The 17,540-nt window shown below is 38.1% G+C and overlaps 1 protein-coding gene across 1 annotated transcript; it reads right to left on the minus strand.

Moving 5' to 3' along the window:
• Positions 1-3,175: 3,175 nt before the first annotated feature.
• SLC5A12 (solute carrier family 5 member 12) lies at positions 3,176-17,209 on the minus strand (the record flags this gene model as incomplete). Its single annotated transcript, XM_082284144.1, has 15 exons — positions 3,176-3,334; positions 4,045-4,166; positions 4,373-4,476; positions 4,695-4,873; positions 5,463-5,549; positions 5,887-5,954; positions 7,065-7,177; positions 8,035-8,123; positions 8,466-8,595; positions 9,946-10,086; positions 11,262-11,416; positions 12,417-12,484; positions 13,761-13,812; positions 14,856-14,921; positions 16,853-17,209. 15 exons carry the CDS (start codon positions 17,207-17,209, stop codon positions 3,176-3,178), a joined length of 1,890 nt encoding a protein of 629 aa, XP_082140270.1.
• Between the last annotated feature and the right edge of the window lie 331 nt (positions 17,210-17,540).

The following is a 17,540-nucleotide window of genomic DNA, read 5'->3' on the forward strand; positions in this document are numbered from 1 at the left end:
GAAATTAGGATTAAACGCAATGGAGTCTGAAGTTAGTGACATTTTAACCACTGAGAACGTGATGATTTTTTTGTTAATAATAAAAAATAAAAATCAGATCATATTTTCATTTCATGTTCTATTTAAATGACTTGGAGTTTTGTATTGAAAAATCTTCCAAACTGATGGCTCTAGTTTTTACCTAGAGTAGTATCACTGAAATTTCAGTTCTTTGAAACAGTCTCATGTAAAATCTAACTGAGTAAGATAGTTCAGTCATTTTTTACTCTGATAGTCCTGGCTAACTTGCAATATCATGATCATAAGTGATTTCTTAAAATGTGTATATATTTGAAATTTGTGTAATATTTAAATACAACTCGATTTCTAAGTAAGGAGTAAGAGTAAAATTTCAGCTATTTTTTCTACTCATAAATCCACACTTAGTAAGTAATATTTAAAACAAGTTTACAGTATCAGAGAGCGTGTCTGAGAAATTTACTTTTCTGTGCAAAATTTTAAGTTCCTCCAGCATGGCAGCTTTCAGTTTCTTTTGTGTTTTATGATTGCTATTACAAGCAGCTATGTACCCCAGAAGTAAAAGACTTTACTGAGGAATAAGTTGTAGATCTGATTAACTATTGTAAGACACTTTCGGCATAAATTTGTCTTTGGGATGCTGTTTACTTTATCACGGTTTACATATACAAATGCAACTACTTGCTGTATCATGCACATTTGATTATTACTTTTTTTCAGTAATAAACTTGGATATCTTTGAAAAATGCTGTGAGCTTTATTTTTCCAAATATTTAAAGATACTTAAAAGCAATTTATACTTGAAAAGTGAGTGTTCATGAGCTTACATAGTCTTGTAAGAAAGTAATTTCAGGGTCATACTTGGCTCAGGCATTTTTAACAATTAAATATTTGATTATTTTGGTCTCAAGGCACAGCTAGACTGAGTTTTCAAATTTTCAGTCATTTATGTTGTACTGCTTTCACTAGTGACTAACAATTTCTTAAATTTAAGCTCTTCTAGGATTTATCTGTTCCTAGTTTCATAATCTCAGTTTTTCAACCAAATTGGACAGGCTAGATCTGCCACTGGAAGGATCAATGGCTCAGGATGTAGAGGAAATGAGAAGATAACTAAACAACACTGACATGAATATTTAAACAGAATGGGGATTTCTCTGAGTTCCAGTTTTGCTAGGACTTATCCTTAAATCTTGCTAGAAGGCTAAATAATGATTTTAGCCATACGTTGTCACGTATGACCCATGTGTTGGTATTAGTATAACCCTGTGCCTGGCTCCATTACAAATACAGAAAATACTTGTGTTCAATGAGCAGCTTTAGTTGTAACAAAACTAGCCTGGAAATAGTTGAAGAAAAATTCTTCAGCATATTTCTTCAACAGCATTTGGAGAGAATGCAATTCTAGCCAACCTAACTCACTTTTTTTGGACATTAAATGGATTAATTAAGATTCTCTTTTGTGGTAAATGATTTGAAAAGATATTAAGTCTGTAGTGAATCCAGTGTTGCCAAACTTGTGAAATGCATGCAGAGCATAATGATACTGCTTTCAGTTCCTTAAGAAATATTCAGAGGAGACTTGATTGTCTTCAGAGTTACAGATCTCTGAATCAGATATCCTCCAACTATGAGTAGAGAGGGTTTTATGATCCTCCATCTGACTATATAGCTTTATATTGGTGTTTTGAACCACTTTCACTCAGGAATTATTTTACATCCTTATGCATGATAGTTAGACTTAATACAACCTAATCAGTAAGGTGTGTGGCCATGAGATACAAATGATACAGATATATTTACTGAGTTTCCATCTTTGCTTTGCTAACAATCCCAACTATGGAAGCAGGAAGGGAAAGCATGCCACATGAGAAAGCAAGCAGCTAGCCACACTCAGCTATAAGATTTCATGAGATTATAAAAGCAGTGTAAAAGGGATTAACACAAATATTGACTTAATTCTTAGTTTCTTGACAAACTGTTCCATGCAAGCAAGGCAGTGTCATTTACAGACTGCTATTTCAGTTCTCTGATTAAAATCCTGGGACCACTTCCAGGGATAGGACATGAACACACACAGGGGAAATAAGTTCAAGGACCAGGCTGACATACATCTACGTTATAAAGATGGTCACTGATAAAGCAAAAGCAACAGCTGGGCTCTTCAAAGAAATACAAGATGAATGTATCAGCTGGGTCCATGAGTCATCTTTGATATTTTTATTCCTTTTGTTTCATTCAATTGTGCATTTTGTTTAAAAACAAATATATTTATCGAAAAACTATATCCAGAAGTTTATCAAGGTGAGAGGTGATCTGTTGACTTTGATTTACAACCAGCACATTTTAGAAGAAATGAAAGAGAGCACTGAGTGGTCTCTGCTTCCAAGACATTGTACCAGACAGATTATTTTGCCTAATAATGTGTCTTTTTTTCAAAATTCGGCATGAGTTATCAATTAGGAGGCATAATCATCATTAAATTGTTGGTTTATTTTCTTTGTTGCATAAAAGTGGATCTTTTTGAGCTGAAAACTAACACAGATAAAGAACTACCCTGAATTCAAAGTAAAGTAAATTTGTTACTCTCTCCTATAGCTTTTACAATGAGAAGTTATAAAGAAAACCTGAATTCCACAGAGGAAGCAAACAGTTATCTTGGTGACTGAAAGTCCTGTCTGGTCTATACAAGGTTCCTGTGAGGAGACTTTTTCAGATACCTGGGTATAGGCTCAACCTGACCTCTTTTCTCTCCCTCCATCAGAGGGCAGCTCACTGTCTCACTTTTGTGAGATATCTCACAAACTTCTCTGAAGTCTTAATTTATCTCAAGTTCACCTTTGAACATTTCCCTTCAATGATGAGTTACTGAACAGAGCATGTGATGCAGATGTATTGCAGCTGCATCTGAGTGGGAGCTTCCACAACAAAATTCATGAAACATTTCTTCCAAAATAGCAGTGCTTCCAAAACCCCGTTGTCTGATCATTTCCCAGGTCTGCCAAGAAATTAATAAATAAAAATCTGGCCTTTATTGCTATAGTGAGCAATTGTTCCCTCTTGGTCACCTACAAGCTGATAAATGCAGTTTAAAAAGTTCTTAATTTTTGAAGCTGAAGAACTAAAGTTTGATTAAATATCCCTTGTCCCTCAGCTTCTAGAGGCGAGATTCTCTGCTCATATTTGTATATGAATTTTCCTCAGGATTGTAACCAGGGATCTGGTGATTATTTTCTTTGTTGGTATTATTCTCGAAGCTGTTATCTGTTCTGGTTTTATTTCCAGCAACTTTAGGCAGTTTTTTCTCAAAGTCCATCTGAAAAAAAGAAAGAAAATATGAAGCCTGTATTCACTACCTTTTTCCTTTGATTAAAGGAAAATTGTTAAAACAGTGCAAGAAAAAAGTTATTCATTCCTTTTTAATGAGCTACAAAGCCTTAGACACCTGGCCTTAGAATAGTTGGCCCTGTTGCTGTGGGGGAGGTGGAAAGGAGCAGCTCAGGTGCTGGTGAGTGCCGCACAGCCTGATTGTTACTCCCCGGTGCTGCTGTGAAGGGCAGAAGCCACAGAGGTTCTGATGGTGGGGATGGCAGCAGCAAGAGAGCTTTGTGAACATATGAGTTCTAAAGTCTTTTTGTCTGAGCTTGGTGGAAGGTGATAGCTTGGTGAACTCTCTAAGGTGTAAAGTGCAGTTTTGTCTCCACTTGGCTGCTGAAGCAGGGAGGCAGATAGATGGAGATCAGACCCTGTTTCATGAGCTCCTGGCTTTCCTGAGGGCTGTTTGGAGAGTCTGAGTCCCCGTATTTGATGAAAACAGGAAAAATAGTTAACTTATTACTCACCAGGGTTTGGCTGATCTCCTTTCCAGTGTGTGGTGCTTATGCAGCATACCTTGCATAAGTTCAAAAGCAACTGCTGAAGGCTGGTTAGTTCTCTGCTCAGCACGTGCCCTCATGTAAGTACACGCATGTGTTCCCACTGTTCCTGGGCCACAGCAGGGCCAAGCTGATGGGTTCAGGTACTTACCTCCAGGCTGTCATGCTGCACACCACACCAGAGGAAAATTTTGAGTCTTTTGGACCAAAAGCAGAACAGGTTGCAGACTGGCTTAATTAACACTGGTGGGATGTCTTCTCCTTTACTAGTTCCTGGAAAAAGAAAATAATAATACATGAGCCTATGGATAGCTAGGTATGAGCCTTGGGAGCCTCAGAATATGTGAAGTAGGGAAGCAGGATCAGAGCCCACTGCCCCCTTCTGAGTCTGTCTTAAGTCACCTGCTGGACTTTTTAAAAGCATTTTTTTATATATATGTGTGTATATATATATGTCTCTGTATGTTTAGAACACCAACCTGTTATAAGGCTTATCAACAACCCTGTGATGGCACAGCCCATGGAGCCGATGGCACTGAAGTACAGGTAGGACAGGGAGTACCAGGTGTCTGCCAGCAAAGGCCTGTGAAGAGGTGAGAAAAGCAGCTAGTGATGAGCAACAGCTGTGTTTAGGTTGTTGCCTGACTGTGCCAGCAAAATGCAGCTCATGCTGCAGTTGATGTGTCATCTGGCATCAGTCTGCACTCCCAGCCTGCTCTGTGGTTACTGCCTGCACCCCAGCTGCAGGTGGGGATGGCACACTTGGCAAAATGTAGGCTTAAGTGGTAATAGGAAAAATACCTCTCTGGAGCCACCGTGGGAGCTGCCGTTATCAGTGCCTCAGTGGTGTTAGCCAATGTGCAGTTGAGGGTGGACAGTTGCAGAGGGATGGACTTTGTTGGTGGTGCAGGGTAAATGAAAGATCCGGTACCAGCCCAAAAAGCCAAGCTGATCCCAGCTAAGAGGCCTCCGAGAGCACCCTTGGCAAGTATAGAAAGGTACTGTTAAAGATGATACGTGGAAAGTGCTTTCTGTGAGTTAGGCAGGAGTAGGTAATGATGGGTTACTGTGAAAATAAATTCTGTTCTCTCTCAATTAAGGTATAAAACACGGTGTTTTAGTGCCCTTTATTTATAAAAGTTGAAGCAGAAGTGTGCTCAAAGCTGTGATACAGATTTTTGTTTTACTTCTGCTAACCTCATGGGGCAATATGGAATGAGCTCATGTTGTGTTTTGAGTGAAAGTGTGAAGGCAAAGCTATTGAAATCACTCTGTGCCTCCCAAGGTTGGTGCAAGTATTGAATAATTTTTTCTTCTTAATGAAACTCAGAAACAAAAATAATTTTTAAGAAAACCCTCATGTGAATCTAATCACCAATTATTCCACAGTTGGGTACACTTAAATTCAACAGGATACATTTAGACAGGGAAAAGGCATGTATAAATAGATCTTAGATCCTCAGGCACTAAAACTGAAAAGCAGCTCAAAGACCCAAACAATTTTCAAAACTGAGTTTTAACCAAAAAATGCCAAGAGATTTTCTTTTAGATCAGGATTTTTTTCCTTACCTTCCAGTTAGCACAGGGAAACACAATTCCCAGAGTAAATAATCCCAGCATGGGCCCCCCACACATCCCATGGATGGAGAGGGAAGCCTGGGGGTGTAGAGAAGAAGAAGGAGTTCAGGGAGCTGCTGAGGGAGAGCATGTCCAGTTCTGATTTTGGTCTGTAATTTTCAGTGGGAAAATAGTGAGGGAGAAGGGATAAGTAGTGATTTCAAGGCACAGTTGAAGAGAGAATCATGCTCAGTATTGCTTCCTAGCAGTGAGTCAATAGTGAAGGAGTTAGGGGATTTATGATTTTTTTTCCCCTACGTATTCCTCTCAGGAAAATGTCCACAGAAAGGGTTTAGATGATCTAGCAGCCATCAGAGCTGGCAGCATTATTTGTTCAGTTCATTGCATTTCTGTTCATTCCTGAAGCAAGAAGTACCTGAACAACTCCTCCCAGCAGTGATGCTGCTGCAGCCATTGAAGTGCACAGCACACCATAAAATATACCTGGGAAAGATAAGGTAGTGAGGTTCTCAGTGCTGGTTAATAGTGGGGATGGTTTCTAGCTCAGTAGTGTCTGAGATGACCAGGCAGCACGGAGGAAATTCCATTTCTTTTTGGATGTTTAGAGTGGACCATTACACACCCAGCAGTGTCTTGTGTGAAGTCTCATTGCATTTTTGGTTGATTGATTTTTCTTACAAAGTAGAACAATAGCAATGAAATTAATTTAGAAGTTATGCTTCATGTAGAAATGTTTCTGTTGCCTTTAAATATCACTTTTAAAGTAATCTAATAAATGAGTTGAGAAATTATAAACAGCATGGCTTTTTTCCTTTGAAACCAGTTTTAACTTTGTGGTAGGTGGAACTCTGTACGCAGCAGTCTTGAGTAAAGCCAACCAAAACTTATGTGCTAGCACACCTTGTTTTTGGAAGTAAAAATTATCTTTCTAGGTCCAGAGTGAAAAAGCTAATAGTAAGTGGAAAAACAAGAATGGAGGAGACTAGAAGCAGTTAGAGAGATAAAAAATATATGGCTTTGGCTCTTTCGTGATATTTATGAACATTAATAGAATTCTCATGGTATTAATATGGTATTCATAAAAGGGTTATGATCTTACTGCAATAGTTGTAAAAACTATCCTAAAAATTAAAGTTATGTTGGATGCTTGATATGTTGATAATATTTTGTGGGGGGTTTTTTACTTTTTTTTTGCATACTTTTTCTCTGAAAAGCTAAATAACTGCTTATGCAATACTCTGAATAGAAATTACTTACGTTATTACTCTAAAAGAACAAGAAGTACTACTATAGAGTAATGCGGTAATAACTACATCAATATTCTTACTGTGTTATGAAGAGTGTTTTCCAATATTTTCAGTAGGCCAAAGTTTTCCAAGGATTTTGAGCAATGGTTGTTAATGCTAGCTTATATTTTTTCTCTGCCGTATGGTGCTGGTACTTAATGTTACCAAAGCATCAGGCTGATGTTCACCTTGTGGGTTTATAAAGGGTTACATTCCTGTGGAGGCTTCCAAAAAAGTGTTTATGAGGGAGTCTCTCTATGCAGTGCCCTTTGCTGCTAAAGAAATGGATCTCATCTAGAGTACCCACATAAGCCTTTGCTGATCCACGTACTCATCTTCTCAGAGAGGTTTGGGAAACATTTCTTTACCAAGTCTTCAAAGGTAACAGTTGCTAAAGCATTGATGCTGGCAGCTACCGTGCTGTAGAAAGGGTAAGTAAGAGTGGTAAGTAAATAGGAAGTAATATAATCTGAAATCAAGTTGTATTTATAAAGAAGTTCTTCCTCTTGTTCAGCATTAATGCTCTTCAAGAACTGTATTTTTCATAGTATTTTTCATGTGTGCTGCTTTAAGTGGGGAGGTTTCTGCTACTTCTGGAATTGCTGGGGGCTCTGCTTTGTGCTGGCATGGAACAAGATAGAAACTCATCCTAACTGACCCTTCCATTTACAAGTTTGCAAAGACCTTAAATATAGACATGTTCCAGAATTAAAACTTCACTCTCTTACAAATTGAAGGATATGTAGTCACCACTCTGATCCTCCATGAATAGCCCAACTTTTAGCTAGGTGAGTGAGCCTATCTTTGGTGAATACAGTTCAGATAGACTTGTTGAAACATTTATACCCCTGACTATGATTTTATGGCTCTTAAGTAAAGACAATTTCACCATGAGCAGCTCCCAAGGGTACTTTCTACACTGTATGGGTAACATTATTCTAAATGTATTTGGGATAAAAAGATGCTGGAGATATGGAGTTAGACTTTGTCATAAACCATAGAATAATTTAGGTTGGAAAGACTGCTAAGATCACAGAGTCCAACCGTTAACCCAGCACAGTCAAGTCCACCACTAAACCAGGTCCCTAAGTGCCACATCCACATGTATTTTAAATACCTCCAGGGGTGTAACATAGTTCAATAAGGAACTACTGCTACTTCCTAGACTGTTCTAAGAAAAACATCTGGGCTTTTCTTAGCGTTTCATATTTTGACTTCATTCTGGGTTCTCAAGAACTTATCAAAAACAGCTAAAATGTCAATTCAGATTCACAGACCTTAGTGTTCCACTGAATGCACAGGCGACAAACAGTCCTGGGACTCCTGGCATCGAAGAAAAAATGTCCATAACAAAGTATGGCATGAGCTGGGATTGAAGGAGCACAAGAGCAACACGAAAAATTAATGAAGAGTTTCCGAGGTAATGGAAGAGAAGTAGCTGTTTATGAGCATGTTGCTAAATTCTGGTGTTGTCCCAAATAACATGGCATCAGATTTTGAGCAAAGGGGATGTCTTTTGGCAAAAATGCTCAATTGAATTAGTACTGCAGGAGTGCCAGAAAAGATATTATTGTAGCCATGATCTGGCAACCACCTTAGTGCCTGAGTGCTGAAACGACATAGAGCATTGCACAAAATTTAAACTGTCCTGATATGTGCTATATCTGAGCCCAAAGCAGCTCCTAATTATCATAATGGACATCTGTACCTGATCAGGAGCTGAAATGAAACCAGCAGTCCAAGGATCACAGCTCTTGTAATAAGAGTACATTACCAATCCACAAAATACTGCACACACTAGGACTGTCCAAAGTCCCAATAAATTCAGGTAAAGTGCCCTAGAGCAAAAGAGAGAAACCATTTAATGGAAAATAAATTGAAAAGTTCTTACCAGATACTTATTCTGAACTTTTTTGGGAGATCCCTTAATCCCAACTGGTTATATAATTCAAACTGGCTGTATAATTCAAAGCAAGATTTAAAAAAAGGAAAAGTACACCATCCTTACACTATAGGGCAAGAATAAAGTTTCCAAGCAACTCCATACAGCTGGAAGAGTCATGTAACCTCTACACAGAATGGGCTTCACTAAATGCTGGATCTGTCATTCCTGTCCATTGTAAGAACAGATTTTTGCCTGTTGGGAGTTGTTGATGCTGTACTTCCTTTAAAGCACACAGAATATTATTTCCAGTGTTACCATGCAAAGTAACAGTCTTGGTTGTTTTTCGCTATTCCATGAAATGGATGTGGGTGACAGCATCTGCTAGGAAGATTGTGTGGCTGTGGTTCAGCAATCCTGCAGGTTCTGAGAGCTGCCAGATTTTATAGAGCTCACATCCTGTTGGACACTACCTTGTGCAAGATCTATTGCTAAGGCCAGTTCAGAATGTGCTAACAGGACACAAAGGTTAACCCAACTTGTTACTAGTGATGTTCTCATTGGTGTGACTTCTAAATGCTTTTCAGACATTGAATTTTCTACAGGATAAATTCATATAGACAGTCATGACCTACAGAAAAATTGTATGTTTACAGAGAGCAAAAAAGCTAACTGTTCGAAGAATGAAAAAATTATCACCTTTATGCTTTAGCCACATGTGCAAGCAATTGGCCCTAGGTGTCTGAAAAAAATATGATTGTTTAGTAAAACACATCTAGCTATGCATATATTACTGCTAAAGTTGAGAAAGGTAGTAAGCTGGAGACCTGTATATCTATATTGTGAAGATTAACTTTGTTCTTCATTGATTCTGATTATTCTGATGCTGCAGAATTTTAAGAAATTATTAAGATTTAATTTTATTTAGATAATACCTTGTACTATAGTGCCCCACTAAATCAATAACAACTTTTAATCCAGTATAACATAAACACAGTTCCAATAAATATATTTTTACAATGAAGCTGTAGATAGCACAACTTCTGTGTTGGCATCTTTGCCATACTCTCCTTCTGAGGATTATGTTATCAGCCTGATCATAAATTGCTAATCTGCAAGAGATAAATAGCTACCTCTTTTTCCCCTGCATATACTTAAAGTCATTTTGAGCCAGAGGTAGTAAGACTGTCAGAGCACAATTAGCTTACTACCACCTAATGGGATCCCAATATTTATTTAGTATAGCTGATAAACTTAGTGTTATTCTTGATTAATTGCAGGAATAGGTTAATGACAGGTAGCTTACAGTTTAGCATGCTTTTCCGATTTGCAGGAAATGCATCTCTGTATTGTGGACTGATTGACTCCATAGAGCCCTAGCCATGTAAATGTTCCCCCAATAACTATTGTCCAGAAGGTATGTCGTCTCAAAGGATCAACGTCAAAGCTAGAAGAAAGAAATAAGCTATTTAGTTTTTTTTATTTAAACATATTTTTTTCAGCAAGAGGTAGGTGATTTTTTCAGAACTATCTGACCTGTCCTACCATCTGAATCAAAAGTTCTGCATTGGTAATACTGTTTTCCAGCACAGATAACATCTGATGTGTTTAAGTTTGGAAGTGTTTTTACTTTTATATTGGAACACATTGTTTTCAAGTCAGGATAAGCAAATATCATTCAGACATAGAGGGTCACTTAATTGAGATTATTCAAATTTATAAGCATGCTTATGCTCAGATATAAGACCTGTGTCATATTGTAGCAGATCTACAAGCTGTCCTGCCTGGGACCCCATCTTCTGTAAGGAACAAGGTTCCTTAACAAACTCTTAAAAAATCCACTAAACTTTTAATAACACATCATTATGATGTAACTTCCTTTACATGAAATTGCTTCAGCTGCAGTGTTATCTTTTGTACAACAAAATTCCATTACTCAGCAAGTCTGACTTGTGCAAGTATATCTTTCTGTCTCAAATATGTCATTTTTGCAGTTCTCCTTATCTTGGTAGAGACAGCAGATAACATTTGACCTTGCTGCTGGATTCTGTCAGTGACTTCCCTTGATTAATCAACAAATGCCCCAAGCAGTCAAAGGAAGATCAGATTTCTATCCCAGTGCACTGATGCACTATTGCTAGCTGCTGTAGTGTGCAAGTAAAACATAATGTCAGTTTTATGAATAGAAAATGAAAGATGTATACAATTAGCCACTGAGAATAGCTCAGTTGGTTAGAACATAGTGCTTATGGCATCAAGGTTTCATGTTTGATCCCTGTATGGGCCATTTACGTAAGAGCTGGACTTGTTGATCTTTGTGGGTCCCTTCCAGCTCAGAATATTCTGTGTATGAAATTGGAAGAAATAATTGGGCTGCATTTGTAGTTACATGAGGAAAAATGGCAAATCTCCCCTTCAGTTCAGCAGACCTTTGATTTCTTGAAAGAGTTATGCTTTCCTAAAGGTCAAATGCATTGCCAATAGCTGAAGAAATGAGGAATGGACTTCTCTGAGTCACTGAGGTTGTTTAATAACCAGTCTGAGTATTTTTGGCTTACTAAGGGTAGGGTTTCTAAACATTAAATATACAAAAAGGAAAGGTTTGCATCATTTGTTTCTTACTCAAATATGTTTAGCCGAGATCCTTCATGGGCATCTTCCCAGACTTTGGTCGATCCACCATTCAGACTAGTTCCTCGAATCAAAACCGTCACAAAGCCAGCCACCATAACAATCATTTGAAATGCATCTGTCCAGACAACAGCTTTTAATCCTCCCTAAAACAAAGAGAAGCTGTATGCCCCCAATTTTCTTTCCTGTTGCTCAAGTACTGAAAAATGTAGAAAGACTCCTTATTTTGACAGTTCATGAGCTGTATGTACAGCACCTAGCAAATCAGGGCTCTGCATTCTCCCACAAAGTGTGTATTTTTGCAGGTCAGAAAATTTCACAGCCTAAATAGTTTGTCCATGGGCATATGAGAGAATACTTGACTTTCAGTTAAATGCTTTTTTTTCTGCCTCCTTTATATGCATTTGAAGAACATATCATGGTGTGGAACAAAAGCGTAGGGAGTTTTGGCCTGTTCCTACATCCCATAGGACTCTGTACATTCTCAGAGCCCAGTGGTCCACAATTAGCCTAACAGAAAAATAGCACTGGAAAGTTTGCCATTCTGCTTTCTTACATAGCTACTTTCATATTTGATCAAATCAGTACTAGAGCACATAGTAAGTGTTTTCAACAAGAGGGGAGTGATATACTGAAAAAAATATTTAGTGGCAATGAGAATGGCAATTAGTTTGTACCCTGAGCCCCAGGGCTCTGCTGCTTCATTGCAAATCTCTATACGGTATATCTGTTTTGGAATTTGGAGTCTCATGTTGCTTCCACTCAAAAGAAAGGTTCTCTGACCTGTTGATTGTCCTTTCTAGGGTTTAGCACTTTGTTCTTGAGCACAATTTTCGTGACAGTGTTTTTCAGCCTATAATTTGTAAAAGGTAAGAAACATCTTCTCAGAAGATGACAGGGGAAGCTTATTGCCTCCTTATCTGGACTCTGTCTCAAGATGTCTAGTTTAAACCTTGAGACATACAGCAGAGGATTAGAGAGGATTATTTTTTTCCTCCCAATAGATTTCCTTATAATACAGAGTGTAGAAAAAATTTATCTCTATGTTCTCCACAGGAGCCATCCTTCTCTGATATTCTGTCATGTTTAAAGGATGGTCAAATTAACAGTCTGTGTTCCAACTGCTCAGTTATGCCTGTTACATACCAGAGTGCAATAGAAAGTGCAGACAATTCCTGTTGCAGCTACAGAACCCCAGAGATCAAAACCAGTGACTGCAAAACCAATGAAAACAAAATTGTTAGCGAAATAGAGGTAAGTCATCTGTAAGGTAGCAGAAGAGCTGTAATCCTTTAGCTTTAGAAGGATAGGAGCAATTATTAATTTTAATATTTTGTGTCTATTAGGAGCTTTGCTGGATTGTTCAAGTTTTGTAGAACTTCTGGATACTGTTTTGCATTGTTGTTTTCTTTCAAATTGATATTAGCTAACTTTCACACAAAAGTAACACAGAGAATACTTGCATAAAGCACAAATGTCATTCTAATGGGACAGAACTTTACAAGCAGTGCTTCACTTCTGTTCTTAGTCCAGAACTTTCTCTTGAGAAACCAAGTTCTTCAGAGACTCCCAAAAATCCTAAGACAAAAAAACCCCAACCCCTAAGTAAATTTCATTACCTGCATCTAAGAATGATTTAATGCTAAAATGTGCTGCATTAAAACAAATTTCTGTGTTCATTTTGCCTCATAAAGTTTCTTTGCACAAGGTGCACAAATTTTGGTTTGGCTGATACTGAAATCTCACCCACCAGTCATAGTCTGTGAGAGCAAAACTATTTGTAAAGGTGCTCTTATTAGCAAAGTTAGTGTGGTGTAATAATGAATGAGAACTTTCACATGAAATTCAGCTGCATGCCAGAGGAAGGAAATTTGGCGCTGTGTGAGTGGTGGGATAGAACAAACTGAATGCAACTCAGATAATAAACAATAAAAGAGCCTCACAATCTCTTCCTAGTCAGTTTTGGTAAAATCAGGATTTGGGCCATGATGATTGCTTGTGCCCTATGGCAGTAAAATTACAAATCCCATCTATGGTGATAGTTGCTCTATGCCTAGTTTGCAAATATTAATTGAAGAAGTCTGGGGACAGACAGCAGAACAGCATTCATCTCTGGCTACGGGGAGAAGAATTATGCCCATGGAAACCTGAATACAAGAGACAGGGACGGGGGAATCAAAGTACAGAGTATGGTCTTGGATCATCAGCTTGTACTGTGAACTTTGTCAGGATGTTGGGAAATTGTTTGCTTCAAATCTCTTCAGGTGGTATTGAGTGGAAAGGAGAGCAGAAGAGCACATGAGGATCCTGCTGATGTTTGGGTGTGAGAGGGACCTGGGGAGTCTACAAAGTGAAGGCAAAAATCTTCTTATAGAACCTTTGAGGAGGGTTGGGTTTTTGTCTTTATCTATTTTTGTTACTTCATTTACTCAAGCAGTCCTTGTGGTGGTGTTATTTGAGGTAGCAGTGTAGTGCAGCATAGGAACTCACCTTGGTTGAGTGCCAGTGATGGAGCATAGACCACTATTCCTGTGTAAAGGATCTGAAGGAGTAAAAGTTCATTAAAAATTAGGTATTTGAATGTTCGGTGATAAAGCTTCTAAGAGTAGGGCTCTGAGCAAAATACCAGATCCAGGGGTTTCTTTAGATCACCTTGTATTGTATATGGCTTTCTTTTTCAGCCCTTAAAAGTTAAAATCTTGTGTTTAATTCCTTTCTGAGGGAAGGACCATTATCTGTCTTCGTATTACTTTTTTCTCCATTGCTATGACAAATAGATGACAAAATATCCTCATGAAATAGAAAGAGGGTATCTCCAGAAAACACAAATAGTGATACAGAAATAAAGTTGCATTGATCTTAGAAATTAAATTTTCATTTCTCCATTCAATCCCTTTCAAAGTAACTGACTCAATACCCTTTACATGTAAAATATAAGAGAACTGATGAAGAAACAAAGCATCAAAGTCAGTAAGCATTCAGATCTATTGCCAAAGGTTTGGGAATTATTAAAATGGAATTAATGCAGAAAGAAATGTCTCCTAATCTCCCATCAAATCCCATCTTTTCATTAAATACACAACTAATGTAACCTTTCAAGACAGTCACAGCAGTGACCATTACGGGACCGCAGCTACCTGGGCATCTGCCCAGGATACCTTGTGCAACAGTTTTCTGTTCAACTATAGGATAGTTCACCTCAGTGTCATAAATGGGTAAATAAATGTACCCACTAAAGCTTGACCAGCTTCTCAAGGAAGACAGAATCCACTTTTTTGGGAAGAGAGAGGCTTCAAGTGAACCTAATGAGACCAAGAGTATGCTGTGAGAGTACAACACAACATCCAAGTGTTAAAGACAACTAAAATGGCATTCTTAATACTAAACAGGAAAAGTTAGGGAATTTAGACAGTTAAAAATGTAATCATACTTTCTTTTTAGCGTTCATAGTTCAAGTGAAAAAACTAAGAAAAACAGAATACTCATTAAAACATCTATTATAAAAAATGTGCCGTGTGAGACTAGTCTGTGAAAATCAATGTTGAGTGAAATTAGTATATAAAAACAGAGTTAATGTTTTCTTACCGTCTGCAGGATGTAGATCAGTGTTGCAGCAAGACGGACAATCTTGTTAAATCTTAACTCCAAATACTAGGAAAAAGCATAATTTCAGTAAAGTGCACATGTAGCATCTGTGACATGGATGGTACCCTTCTGTTAGCCCTAAGTAACACCTTGCTGTGCAAGTAAACTTGCTGTCAGCTGGCATGGCTGTTATGAGTAGTAACAAGGGCTGCAGGATTGTCATTACATATAACAATAATTACATTTAAGAAATCTTCTCATCTGTACCATGTACTTGAAATTCTTTATTGGGTTGCAGTAATCAATACCTGCTTTGTACCAGGAATAACTGGAACATCCCAAGAACTACAGAGAAATTTAAACTTCATTTGAAAGTATATTCCAACTATACAATGAGAAAACTTGAGTTCATCTCTAGTAGAAATAGCATTGACTTCAGTAGTGACAGAAGTGGAGCAAATGGTGAAGCAGCAACATGGAGTTTCCTAGTGCATGAGCTAAGCTGACTTTCCCACTTGTTCTGTCTCAGTCTAAAGCCAAATCTGCACACCAATATGGAGAGGCAAGAGGGAGGATCTTATGGACTTCCAGGTTCAAGGATGTAGAGAGGTGTTGCCACTTTCAAAAGAACTGCAGAGGTGAGTGGATCTCTAGACCCAAAAGCCCAGGTTTTAAGGCTGAATCACCACCTGGGGTCTCTGTAGAGTCTCTCTGCCCTGCGGCAGCCTTCATGCAGGGAGGCTCTTCTTGGGCCATAGGCCCATGAGCTCCTCCGCAGACACCAGGCACAGGCTGTAAAAGTTTTCTCTAGGCTGTACACTTTGTACTGCCAAAGCATCTTCTTTCTTGAATTTGGTCATGATGATCTTCTGTTTCTTGCATAATAAACCTCACAGTCTGCCATATAAATACATAGCTAATTTATGTAACTTGACCTATTTCTAAAATAATTCATGAAGCCAACAGTCATCTTTCCAGCATGCTTGAAGGGTCTCTCTGTCTACAATGACACCTTTGGTTTTTCAGATGACAAAAGTAATTAGTGTTCTGATCTTGGATCAAAACCAACTAGAAAATGCAACTTCTTCCAGCAATGGTCAATTTTACTCTTCACTGACCTGAAAATATTTCAAGTACCCAGGAAGATCTGTTTGACCAAAGCCCTTCCTTGGGTTTGGGCTCAGCGAGCATGAGCAGCCTTTCTGTTACCAGAAAGTTCCTTGAGAACTAACCCCGTTTTGTCATCCAATTCTTGCTTAGTTGAAACTGCCCACAGAGAGTAGCAACCAAATGTGCAGAAGTTGATTGAAGTGAGTAAGAGGCCATCCCAAATGGTCAGTAGCTGTCCTGTGGATAAGCAGGTTATAAGGGCTGCTACTGAACTGTATTATGAAGAAAATAATGTGTTCCAGGGAAAATGCCAGGCAAAAACTCTCAAAAACTCAGAAGTCATTAATTTCATTTCCTAGAGAATGCTTGAATTCATTCTCCAGCCCTGACTTTTTTATTTTCTTCTTTCTTTTTAATTTTTGGAATAGGCCTGCCACCTTCTTTCTCTTCCTTCCACCTCAGCTATTAAGATATAGTAACTTGACCAAAATTACCATATCTAGACTAAGTTTGAATTGGACAGTATTGAATGTTGTTCTTAAATTCTGTTTCTCTAAACCAGAGTGGAATACTTAAAAGACCAGAAGCATTTGGATAACCTTAAATATTTTCCAACTGTAACTTAATTTCGTGCTGGTGTGTAAACTCATATCCTGTCTGTGCTATATGTACACAACAGGAGCTCTAACCCTTAGATTATGATTTCAATTTATGCAATATAAATAAATAGTTTGAATAATGCAAATGATTTCTAAAAATAATGTATCAACATATTTGTTCTGTAAAACACTGCAGAAAGCTTTCTGTCAAAGATTTTTCTCTAAAAAATATATGCATGATACTTAGTTATGCTAGAGTCGTGCCTTTATCTTATGATTTTTACTTACCTCATAAGTGCTTGTGATGCCAGATCTATAAAAGACAGGTAGAAAAAGTTCAGCAGTAAAAATTATGACAAGTGTATACGAAAGAAAGAAGAGCACAAAGGATGCCCCATAGCGATAAACTTCAGAGGGTGTCCCCAGGACAGTTACTGCTGACATGAAGCTTGATGTAAGAGAAAAAGCTATGGGTCCACATGTCATCTGCTTACCACCCACCAAAAATTCCTTTGAAGTTTTCTTTTTCCTCTCCTTAACCGCAAAAAAGACTCCAATGCTGGCAGAGACTAAAAATAATGCTGCAAAAACAACATAGTCCCAAGTCATGAATTTTTTGACTTCTGGAGCTACAAAGTTTGGCATCGCACCAATTGTACAATTCTCTGATGGAAGATTCTGGTTTACTATGTCTGGTGCTCTAACCAGATTAACTGTTGACAGCAAAGTTGAAGCTTATCTGTAGCTCAGCAATGACAAACAATAAACTGAAAGACAGTTCAGCCAGAAGACTTTTTCTAATCCAGTTCACTTTTAAGGAGTAAAAAAAAGGTAGCAAAGGATGAGTAAAGGAGGAATGCACTTAGACCCTAGTACTACGGGTGTTTCTGCCAGGCAAGCTGAAGCAAGGGACTTAGCTATGAAACCTGTAGTACAATCCCTTTTTATCTGTGATGTATAACTTTAAGGTTAAATA

This window comes from Coloeus monedula (assembly GCF_965178545.1).
Source record: "Coloeus monedula genome assembly, chromosome: 6".
NCBI lineage: Eukaryota > Metazoa > Chordata > Aves > Passeriformes > Corvidae > Coloeus > Coloeus monedula.